This window comes from Ceratosolen solmsi, unplaced genomic scaffold (assembly GCF_000503995.2).
Source record: "Ceratosolen solmsi marchali unplaced genomic scaffold, CerSol_1.0 scaffold47, whole genome shotgun sequence".
In the NCBI taxonomy this organism is placed as follows: domain Eukaryota; kingdom Metazoa; phylum Arthropoda; class Insecta; order Hymenoptera; family Agaonidae; genus Ceratosolen; species Ceratosolen solmsi.
Genome location: NW_011948419.1, coordinates 7,089,485 through 7,102,392, shown reverse-complemented (window position 1 = coordinate 7,102,392; position 12,908 = coordinate 7,089,485). Strand labels below are relative to the sequence as shown.

Below are 12,908 nucleotides of genomic sequence, written 5' to 3'. Positions count from 1 at the left end.
ACAGATTTAATTAATGCATACTACTCTCTATAATGAAATCTTGTAATATAGTTTTATAATAAAAGAAAGATCAATTTCGCAATTTGGAATTTTCTCGTTTAGAAATAGTGGATAGAAGGACAATAGTATAGAAATTACTGATGTATGTACATATGAGTAAAACCGTATGGTTGTCATATATACTTATGAAAGTCAAAACGAACTTGTTTTAATAAAAACAAACGTATGCAATACTACAATATTTATATTATTAAATATAGCTGAAATACAAGTTTCGGAATTCTATATTGAAATTAATTTGGTTATTCAAATACATTAATGGGATATTAAGAATATTAAACGAAATTGAAATAAAAATATATTACTTTATTTCTACAAAATTTTTATTTTACATTACTACTTTATTTTACATACCCTCTCCTGTTGCCGTTGTTATATGCTTACTTTCTCAAATGATTGGCATAGAATCAACATTTAATTAATAGTATTTATATAATTTGTCAAATTAACATCTAAATATGGCACGTCTATAAGTAGATCATTATAAATGTAATTATTAAGTTATTTAATTATTATTGAATAATAATATATTATGGTAAAATCAAAAGCTCACGACCTCATTTGTACGGTATACATCTTCAATTTCAGATCTGCCTTCCAAACTATAAGCGCCGTGATATAGAGAAGATGAATAACGTAATGAGCCTAAGAGAGGTCGAGGTCAAGTATCCGGGTATCGACTGGCTGGACTACAGTAACACCCTTCTAGCGCCACACTCACGCGTCGAGCTAGATGAACTGGTAAACGTCGTCGTGCCGAGTTTCTTAGAGGAGTTCATACAACTGATCAAAAAGACCCCTAAGCGCGTTCTCGCTAACTATGTATTCTGGCGCGTAGCGAGCAGCTCTGCTTCCTTCCTCGGGAAGCGCGTCCAGGACATCGCCTTGGAGCTGGAAGCTGCGCTCACAGGCATGAGCAAAAGAGAGCCCCGATGGAAGGAGTGCATTTCCGAAGCATCAGAAAGTCTCTTCATTGCTGCCGGGGCCCTCTACGTCAGACGCGACTTCAATGAAAGCTTTAAAGCAAGTACCATCGACATTATCAGGAATATACGCAAAAGCTTCAAGAGCATAGTCATGCAGGTGGGAGTGAGATATATTTATTCCTTCTTTCTACTTAAAACTTTCTAAAGCCTACGAATCGTAAAACCTTAGTATCCTTACAAATGGTGATCTATCTCTCTCTTTCTTCCCTTCATTTCCCTCCCGCCTTTAAAATTTTTTCTTTACATTATTAGATTTATATATTTTGACTTATTAAACTATTAACGCTATTAAACTATTGAAAGCTATGTACAATTTTTTAAATAATTAAAAATTCTTTAATTTAAATATTATTAAAGGCTTCCTGGATAGATAAAAAAACGAAAACTTCAGCTCTGGAAAAGCTCGATTGGATTGTACAGCATATTGCATATCCAAGTGAATTTCTTGACAACGATAAACTCGACGAATTCTATAAATTGTTAAAAATATATCCTGAAAGTTATTTCAAAAGTCAACTGAGCTTAAATCTTTTTAACGCGGCTTATGTATTTGAAAAATTTAACGATCCTGTTAATAAGACGAATTGGATTTCTCACGGCCGATCGGCAATTGTTAATGCCTTTTATGACCCCACCGAAAATAGTATTCGTAAGTTTATTCTGGTATTTTTACCATTTACATGTTTCTAAAAGTAAATATAAAAATATCTATTATACATAGTATAAATTCAATAATTGCTTATTTAGCGTTTATATTAATTGTTAATTATTAATCAATACCTTAAGAGAAAATTCATATGTGCCTAAAGGCAATATAAAAATTTTTTTTTAGTTTTATAATAAAATATTAAAATTAAAATGAATATTAAAGAACTTGTAGTCTACATTTGAGATTTTTGAAAATTCTTTTACATAATATTTCTCTTCATTTATAAATATACGTACTTAATATGTGAAAAAGTATATTCGATTAAATATATGAAATTAATTAGTTCAAAACTTGATTTTTATATTTATCACATTTTTCATTGCATAGATGATATAGATATGAATTTTTTTAATTAGTTACAAAATTCAATTTGAAATATTATATAATAATATAATGATAAAATTTATTATTATGATATATGATTTATATTTTTAGAATTTCCTGTTGGAATCTTGCAAGGACATTTGTTTGCACAAGATAGGCCGAAATATTTAAATTATGGTGCTATTGGTTATATTATGGGTCATGAAATAACTCATGGTTTTGATGATGAAGGTCGACAATTTGATAAGAATGGAAATTTATTTGAATGGTGGGAGCCGGAAACGAAAGAAAAGTATTTACAACGAGCTCAATGTATTGTCGATCAATATAGTAATTATACAGTTAAAGAAATTAATCTTAAAGTAAGTTCACTTTCAAATTTTATAACTATGGTTTTGAGATATTTCCAAATATGATTTTTTTGACATAAAACCGCTCATTTCATTATATTGAAATTTCTACAAAACTACATTGTATTTTTCTAATTCTCGAGAATATTTAATCTAAAATTATATTTAATTAGTACCTATAGCTTAGTCGTATATCGCACGTGATTAACGAGTATGCTCTATCAAATTATGTTTTAACTGATACAATTATATAATAATATAGTAAATACAGTAAATAAAATGTTTAATTTATAATAAATTAAATATTACAAAAATGGGTAATAATTGTACTCATAAATTTCTATTCCAATGTAATTTAAGATTTTTGTTTTTCTTGCATCTATTACTGAAATACCAAATGTAAATTATAACAATTATATAGTTTATCATTTAATGTTAATCTATTTTTATTCACAATTATATGTATCATAAATAGTAAGTATAAAAAAATCATTTTATCATTTAGTAGTAAAAATTATAATATTGATAACACTCAATTCAAATTTTTTCAATATTTACAATTCTCTTTATAAAGATTTATGAAATGTATATTATATCAAAATACTTCAGCTATTTTAAGATTTTATTCTCAATGTTTGTTTTATTAGAAGTTGTTCTTAATATTATGACAATAATTATGATACATTTTCGGTGTATCAAATTTACATAACTCATTATTTGATTATCAATATTAATTTTTAATATTTTACGTATTAGATAATTTTATTATAAGATTGTAAATAGCTAGTTTGTTAATATATACATTCGTGATTATTTATTGTTTTGAGAATATCGAAATAAGCTATAGTGAAATAGTGTAGAATATATTAAAAATGTGGATAATCTCCAAAGAATTACTACAGTCTGTATATAAAATTCAAAGTAGTTTTCTAAAATAATATACTTTTTAAAAAAATAAACTTAATTTTGAAAATATTTAAATGCAAGATAACCGATCAAGTTTAAATATATCGAAACTTATTTCTTAAATGTTAAAAGTTATAAATGCAAAACAAAAGTTTATTAGCTTTTGTTATAGATAAACGGTGTAAATACACAAGGTGAAAACATTGCAGACAATGGTGGCATAAAAGAGGCTTACTTCGCATATAACGAATGGGAAGGGCGCAATGGACCAGAGCCTCGATTACCTGGACTTCACTACACTTCTCAGCAAATGTTTTGGATTAGTTCCGCTAGTATATGGTGCAATAAATATAGACCCGAAGCTCTTAAAGGTCGGGTTATTGTGGATGTGCACAGTCCCGGTGAGTTTCGTGTCATTGGGCCCTTATCAAATATGGCCGAGTTCTCTAGGGACTTCAACTGTCCCAGCGATTCCTCTATGAATCCTACCAAAAAATGTTCAGTTTGGTGAAGCTAATATTTATTGTTGAACGAAGAATTTGTTATACACATGTATTAATGTATGTGTATCCGAATACATGACTTAGATTGATATATGTCGTACTAAACATTCGATAGCAGCATGTTTTAATAACTCGATAATATATTTTGGCGCATTTTTGTTAAATGTTTCGATATAATATATTTTATACATTTATAACTTGTTTATTATTATTCTATTTATTATATGCTGTATTTATTGAGCAATGTGTATTTGTTAAAATATAGTATACTATAAATTTCGTTAATGTATTTTATCAATGAATTAATAATTATTAATTATATTATCATATAAAGTTCAACATACTGATAAAATGTTTATTTTTATAATAATAATTTGCAGAAATTTTAGGCTGTACAACGTTAAAGATAAAATGTTTGATCATTATTAAAAAATTATAATAAATAAAGTAATAGTTATTTTTAAACAGATTATAATTTAATCAGATAATATATTCTTTATAAAATTTCGAATATTTTGTAATAAACATTTTGATTAATATTATTAATCTACAGTTGGAAAATATATCAATACTATTTTTGAACTTTAAGTAGATATGAATTTTTACATAACTTAAATTTATTTAAAATACATTAGTTTTAGTAAGATAGAAGCTGCAAAGAGATTTCTATAATTATAAACAAATTATAATAAATCATAAATGTTTTATATTAAAATATTATAAAACTTTTATATTAAATAAAGAAAAATAATATTTTGTAACTATATCGAAGAATCATTCATATTTAATGTGTAGACCATTTTCTAGCATAAGCAATAAATTATAGTTAAAAATAAATTTTGGATAATAATCATAAAGTTATTCACATTCTATATATATATAATATTATTAGAGCAGTAAATTATGCTTCCTTATCCATCTAGCAGCAGTTAAAAATATTTTTAAAGTATGTTTTTACAGACAAGAAACGTACTAACCAAATTGAATAAATCTAAAGGACTGATTTGATTATGTGAATTCTTATTTCTTATTAATAGTTTACATAATCACGCAGTTAAAAGTTAGCGAAAGTGATAATCAAAGCTGCTAAGCTATTTTTTATTTATTGCTGACTTATAATTTTAGTATATTACTCTATACACTCATTTTTAATAAATTTAAATTACAAAGTTTACAGTAGTTTATGCTTTATAACAATTATAATGAAAACGTGATTTAATCTACAAGTTATACATAATTTTTTATTTATGGCTCATTATTTTATATATGATTGAATAAATAAATCATATTTAAAAATGATCATTTAATGTATATAAAATGTATATTTCGAAAAAGGACGTTTCATTATTCAATGATTCATTTCATAGATACTATAATTATAATTCATTAAACAATTGTTATTGTAATAATAAAAAAAGAATTTCAAGATTAATGTATATTAAAATTCAGTATGATGGATACATTATAATTCAAATTTATATCGATAGTTAATATTTAGAGAAATATACAAGCAATTGTACTAAAAAAATTGAATGAAGTAATTGATACATTCAATAAAGAATAATTTGATAACTGAGAAAGACAACTATTGCAGTACTACATGAATTTTTATATCAAAATTTTCTTATAAATTATATTTTATTTTTTGTAATAGTTATGTTATAAATAATGAAATAAAAAAATTAAAATGGCATGACTCTCAAACGATTTTAAATATAATTTATTGTCCCAATTAAAAAATGAAAATGCTTCAAATATGATTGTTATATTTAATTAACTTGTTAGTTCAATAATCAAGTTTTGCTATTACTTACTTCGTTAATATTAATCAATACGTCTTTCAAACTGGGTTATTTCAACTACTGATTATAGATAAACCGTTTTGTTTAATTCTAAGTGACCACTTTCATTTCAAATTTTATTATCGTATCGTATAACGGCCCAGAAAGTTTTCATTATTCAATGTATACTTGTGTCTGCCGCATAAATTTTAATTTTTGTTTATAATTGTAACATTTTTATATATTTTTTTAAGCATAAATATGATTGTATCATGTCTTAATGTTTTATGCTTCTTGTTATAGTAGAATTTATTTTTATTTTGTTAAGAGATCTTTTGCTGTTTCATAATTTTTACAATGCAATATTTACAATCTATGATATAGAATTTTTCAAACTCAAAATAATCATTATTTCTGTCTTTTAATTTAAAGTTTTAATTTGTCTGCCTTTATTTTTATTTGTATCTGCAATTCTACTAATACTAGTAAAATAAATATATATTAGGGTAAATTTAATTCAATTTTAATGATTGTTTGAATTATTCTTTAGGATTTCCATACGAATATTGATTTAAAATTTTTTAGGCGTATAACTTCGATAATTATATATATTTTAATATTATATATTTTGATTTATTTTATTTATTATATATTTTAATTTGTACTGATCATATTCAAACTTCTTTACTTTATTTTTAATATAAAAAATTACGTTTTTTATTTTCATTTTAATTATTACTAAATCGTAAATTAAATATATAAATTTTCAAATTACCAGATAATTTGTAAATTTCAGTGTACAATAGTATGCTGTATTTAAATAAAGATATCTAATTGAGAATAACTAATTACAATCAAAATAATACTTAGACTAAAGTAAATAACATTAGTAAATTTGCTGACAAATATAAGACGCACGTTCTAAAAAGAAGTACATTTGTTATGAAATCAGAAATTGTTCATTATTTCCCACTGATTCTCAATTATTCATTATAGCTATACTTTTATAACTATATGATTAGATATAGATATACTTTTATAATATATAGGATTAAAATTCATGTTCAAATTTTATTATTTCATTTACGGCTATTTGATATAAATATAAATTACATATTTACTACATAATCTTATAAAAAAATTTGATCGAAAATATAATTTAATTTAAACTAATAGATTTCAAATAATTAAATAAAAGACCACAATTTATAATGACTATAATTTATAATCTTTTGCATTTATAGAAAATAATTTTTATATTTTATTTATTCTTCGTAACTGTATTTATTTCATAATTTTATATATAAAGAAATTTATTACAGATTAAATTGGAATAAGTAACTTTTATATTTTATTTTGAATAAATTTTATATACAATTGTCTTTTTATCTTATATATGTATTTTTTTGACAATCCTTGAAGATATAAAAGTTAAATGAAATCTCTAAAATGATCTGTAGCGTTTTAATTCATGTTAACATTTTTTAACTATATTTTTTTTCGGTAAACAAAAAACAAACTTCGTTAAACGTGCTCTTTTCTTTTTATATAACTAATATTTTATATGTTTATAATTTAAAATATGTCGTATTTTGTACAAAGCAGTAAAGTATGTTAAAAGAAAATTTTTTGTGAAATACAAGAAGTATAACACGAATGATTAATTTCTTTTGAATATTTATGAATTTTTTGTTGAATACATTTAAAGCAAAAATTTTATTTACAATTTTTACAACTATTTAAACTATACGCAATTTACAATAATTAAAAATATAACTGTATCATCACAACGTATTATTAATATTTATTATCTAAGTGTAAATGATAAATACTCAAACTTTTGTAAGAATATTATGAAATTATATATTATCAAAAAAATTTATATGAAACATGACTAAAATATTTATTATGAATTTCGTATATTTACGTATAATTTTTTAACAATATTTTAAAGTCAAAGAACTTTATTAAAATTTTATTGTAATTGAACTAGGAATAACAATTAAATAGCAAGAATATTTTTATTAATTCGAACAATAATTTAAAATACTTTTTATTTTGAATGTTTAAATCATTAGCAAAATTGAGTAAGTAAATTGACGTAAATATATAACCCTGAAATTACATAAGATGAATTCAAAATCTTATCATTTTTGTTGATTAAAATATAAACTTTATTATGGTTTCATTTAAATGTACGTTAAATGTTATAATTAATTTTTGTTTTTTTACTGATTACCGATATTATTCACTTTTTTCAAATTAATTACCTTCAATTGTTTATTGAAAATTAATATATTCACTTTAAATACAAACACTTTAAAAACTATATTTTATAGTTAAATGAACCATCATTTCCATCATAGTAAATCAGTAAAACTTAGAAATGATTGCTTTTGCCTAAATTAGCATTTTAAATGTCCACCGATCCCTTATAAGGTTCACTATATATTTATAAGTGCTTGCAACAGCTAAACTAGTTTAGCATTTGTTGTTGATTTCCCCTTCTTCCAGCAGTTTTATCCTCCAATGGGTTAGGTGAATGGCGAATATTGAACATGTGTTGCGTTAGGTGGATTCACGCATATGCTAATGCATAAGTGGCTAACACGTACACTAGCATATGAATGCGTGCGCAACATACGTACCTACATAACACCAATGCTCGTGCGTTCCTGTATATTTTTTCGTGTAATCGCATTCAACGCATTCATCGCTATTTTTCTATGTGACATTCTTAATTCGACGGCTTTGATGCTGATATTGAAGGTAATGAATGAATTTTTTTAAATATTTTAATTTTATTTTACAAAAGATAATTTTTGTAAAACAAAATTGCACCAATAGAATCAAACCATAATTTAGGTTATGTTATTACAAAACTTTTCAGATATTGTTTAGGAATAAAGTAATTTCGAAATCATTTGCTACATTAATTGCTTACATTGGTACCAAATATTGTTTGTTAAATATAGTTTTTGCCTGTATTGTATCAAAAATAGAATGTGGTTATTTTCGCATCTGGATACTTTTCCAAAGTAGTTGTGAATAAAATATCTAAAATTATCTCAAATATTTTGTAATCAAAATTTTATACGATTTTTGTAAATGTTTGGTTGGATATTAAATTTTTATTTTATAATAAAATTCATCTAACCCGTCAATAGTTAGATAATAAAATTGTATATAATAATCTATACATAAATTATAATAAATATAATGCATACTAAAAAGTTTATGTTTTAATATAATTCATTATGCAAATATAATAATTTAAATATATTAATTTATAATAAATAGTATGTAAAATATTTTATAAATATACGATCCTTTTTTGTTTAAAAATAGGTATTTTTATAAAAATGGCAGATCAGCAACATTCACCATCAGAGTATAAACGAATGTCATTAGATAAAATTATCGAAGCCATGACTGCAGATTTAGAAAATTCTGCTGGACATTATGTTCAATTTGGAGTTTCAAATCAACAAACTCAATCTAATAATTGGGCTGAGTATAGTCCTAGTCAAGTACAACATTACATGGCCAATACAGCTATGCATTCTAATTCATCGAATATTCAACCTATAAATCCAATAACATCACCACTTTACATGCAAGATGTACCACAATATGAGCCTTCGACAACCACAGATCATATTTATTTTCCACCACAAACAGTAAATCACTTGGGTATAAATGAAAATAATGATTTAATTGGAACAATAGATGTTGGTGGTGGTAATTTTATTAATGTTATATATGGAAATGCTTCTCAAATAATGAGTGAACAATGCCAACTTGGTAATATAACATCTTATAATAATAATCAAAGTATAATAGATCAAGAATATGGACTTTTTAATAATCAACAATTACAGGTTAGAAAACATTATTGTATTTTATAATTAACATTAAAATTTAACAATTATTTGAACATACAATAATTATAATTATAATATTATTATAATTTATATAAATTATTAATTAAGTTTGATATTATTAAATTTAAATATCCATTAACAGCTTTGTTTTGTATTAAGTATAGCATGTTAATAAGAATTGTAATTTATTTTATCTGAATTCTATTTAGTTAAAGCTAAACAAATATTGAATAAATGTGAAATTATATTATAAACTATCTGCTAGTAAAATATATCTTACTTGTTTAATTAATGCAGTTTACAAGTATTTTTATTAATACCAGGTTCCACATTCCTCTACTTCACAAACTCAAAATTCTAATGGAAAACAGTTGATAGATAATCTTGTAGGCAATTGGTTGCCAAATCAGTCAGGAACATACAGCCCCTTTGGTGGATATCCCAATGTTACTTCTATACCATCTGAAATAAAAGAAGTAGAAGAGATACCTAAAAAAAAACCAAGAATGGTAGCCGAAGTTAAACCTATGCGACCATCATACTCTGATGTTTTAACAAAATCAGTTCCAACTCCTCCATCTCCTTTAATAACTGCTTTGTCTAAACCAAAGCAAGAAAATACAACAAAAAAAATTATAAATAAAAACTCAAAAAATAAAGCGAAACCCATAGTTTTAAAAAGACAAAACTCATCTGGTAGTGATGAACATGGTTCTCCAAAAATTCAATTGCCGAAAAAAGTGTCAGAGAAACTTAATGCTAATTTATCTAGACGTTGGGTATCATTAGACAATCTTGGTTCACCAACAGAATCTCCAGACATAATATTTGATAGATCTGATAATTTTGATAAAAAAAAAAGCTTTAAAACCTCTAAAAAGAATGATAAAACAGAATCATTGAATAATTCAAAGTTTCAAAATAATAGTACTAAAACTGTAACTAACTTACAAAAACGTCCAATTCAGATAAATAATAATTTAAATATAACTAGTAATTTCAATCAAACTGTCTATACCGATAAAATTGAAAAAAATCAACAAGTAAATAAAGTTAAAGAGGATAAAAAATTAATAAAAGAAAAGGGCGTAAAGCATTTTCAAACTGAAAAATCACAACAAATTAAAAAATGTCAAAGAAATCGTAAAAGGGAAATTAAAGATACTACTTTTAAAGACGTGTATAAAACTGTTCATAAATATTTCAATCGTTGGAGTAAAGTAGGATTAAAAATATTTCTTTGGTTTTTACATTTAATTTCAGATATTATTAGCATGAGTACAAATCTTGTAATTCAACTGTGAGTTTTTTATGAAAATATTTTTATAAATGTTTATTTTTTTATTCTATATAAATTAAATATATCTTTATTCATTTTCAGTGGAAAATGTGTATGGTATCATATTATTCTTTACTTAAAGTACACTTGGCTATATACAGTATCAACATTTTCAAAAATTCGTTTTTTTAATATTATTGGCAAACAAATTGATATTTGGTTTGGAAATAGTCGGTTTGCCTTTTGGCGAACACTGAAATCAAATAATGAAGAAAAAGAAGATGGTGCAACTTGGATAAGAGAAGGATTAGAAACTAATATATCTTTACCTAGTACTGGAGAAGAAGCAATGAAAAGATTACTAGCCTGCAAAGGAAAAGATCCTTATAGTATATTAGGAGTAACACCAACATGTACTGATGATGACATAAAAAAGTATTACAAAAGGCAAGCATTTTTGGTTCATCCTGATAAAAATAATCAACTTGGTGCAGAAGAAGCTTTTAAAATTTTAGTTCATGCATTTGACATTATAGGCGAACCAGTGAGATTTATTTACAATTTTAATTATTTTTAAAGCAAATTAAGAATATTCATTTATATTAATATTGTTTTAGGAACGAAGACAAGCTTTTGATCAAACGAGACAAGTTGAAGCTGCTTGGGGTGACTTGAGTGACTTGCTTTCTCAATTACAAAGAAAAATGGAACAAGCTGCTAATACAATACGATGTACAAATTGTGGAATGAGGCATAAACGAATTCCTACTCAACGACCATGTTTTGCAGCACGGTTTTGTGCTCAATGTAAAATACGGCATAGCGCTAAAGAAGTAAAAGAATTTAATTATATTTGTTTCTAATCAATACATAATTAAATTTTGTAAAAATAAAAATTCAAAATGAGTTAATATTTGCAAAAAAAATTAATATTTAAATTTGATTTTCAGATGAAAAAATTAATCAAATATTAATAGCTATAACATTTTTCAGGGTGATATTTGGGCAGAATCTCGAGTTATGGGGTTTCTTTGGCATTATTATGCTTGTATGGAAGGAGCTGTGTATGATGTAACAGACTGGGCTGCTTGTCAAGCTGGTAACTTAAAACACCTAAAAGCTAACACTCATACTGTCCAGTATAGGATTGTTTTGGGTCAGCGGCCACCACCACATACCTCTAGTAACAGTAAAAAGAAACAATCGGATTCCAATACTAGGTATTTATGATTAGATTTGTAAAAAATGCATTATTAAACAAATTGATTTCTAATTTACATAGTAATTAATTCAAACAATAGAAGAAAAAATAATTATTATTGAATAGATTGATAAAGAATGTCGGATATATCTAAGAATATTCATTTATACATTTAAATGATACGATTCTATATTAAAAATACAAGCTATTTGTAATTATAAGCGTTTAATTCCATTATATTTTAGTGGTAAAGCAGAATTTGAAGACTTCTTAAATAATTTATATAATCACAGTAAAACTGGTACATCGAATACAAGTGAATCTAATGCAATGAGAGGTGATAATCGACGACGTAAAACCAAGCGTAAGAAGTAAACAAAGGTGATTCAATCATTTTTCAATGGATACTTATGTCATTATGTTATTTAATGCATATGTCTAACAATTGAAATCTCACTTTTCTAAACAATTACTAAATTAAATATTATTTTTGCTTGTTCTTGACTAAAGATACTACAAATAAATGTATAGACATTTATAATATTTTATTGTTAAATTATTATGGATGTAAACAATTATTTTCTTTGATATAATGTATGATGTATAATTGCCTGCGATAATGTAAAAAATTTAAAAGGTGAATTTCTGTAATTGAAAAGAAGTTTGCTATTATAAATATTATATTTTTATTGGTTTTTTCATACACCTCAAAAGTTTAATGAAACGTAACATTTTATATAAAAAGAAACTTTATCTAAGTGTTTAATTAATTGCAAAAACGTAAAAAATTTAGTCGAAATAAATACAAAATTTGTTTGTATAACTATATCAGTTGAATCTAAAAAAATTTAAATCTTTAATATAATTCTAAACTTATTAAAGATAATTATTTATGATATTCATTGTTTAATTAATATAATGTAAC

The 12,908-nt window shown here is 24.4% G+C and overlaps 3 protein-coding genes across 3 annotated transcripts; all 3 read left to right on the top strand.

Annotated features, from left to right (window-relative positions):
• The first annotated feature begins 688 nt into the window (after positions 1-688).
• LOC105360632 (neprilysin-1-like) lies at positions 689-3,591 on the top strand. Its single transcript, XM_011497587.1, has 4 exons — positions 689-1,143; positions 1,404-1,695; positions 2,191-2,441; positions 3,496-3,591. The coding sequence occupies exons 1-4, from the start codon at positions 700-702 to the stop codon at positions 3,505-3,507; spliced, it is 999 nt and encodes a 332-aa protein (XP_011495889.1). The 5' UTR covers positions 689-699; the 3' UTR covers positions 3,508-3,591.
• LOC105360825 (neprilysin-like) lies at positions 3,517-3,965 on the top strand (the record flags this gene model as incomplete). Its single annotated transcript, XM_011497825.1, has 1 exon — positions 3,517-3,965. A coding segment is annotated over one exon (330 nt), but the record flags the coding sequence as incomplete, so codon positions are not given.
• Positions 3,966-8,285: 4,320 nt separating this feature from the next.
• Positions 8,286-12,686, top strand: LOC105360631 (dnaJ homolog dnj-5). The gene is made up of 7 exons (XM_011497586.1): positions 8,286-8,388; positions 8,968-9,500; positions 9,827-10,803; positions 10,885-11,326; positions 11,400-11,615; positions 11,776-12,002; positions 12,229-12,686. The coding sequence occupies exons 2-7, from the start codon at positions 8,982-8,984 to the stop codon at positions 12,356-12,358; spliced, it is 2,511 nt and encodes an 836-aa protein (XP_011495888.1). The 5' UTR covers positions 8,286-8,388; positions 8,968-8,981; the 3' UTR covers positions 12,359-12,686.
• Positions 12,687-12,908: the final 222 nt, after the last annotated feature.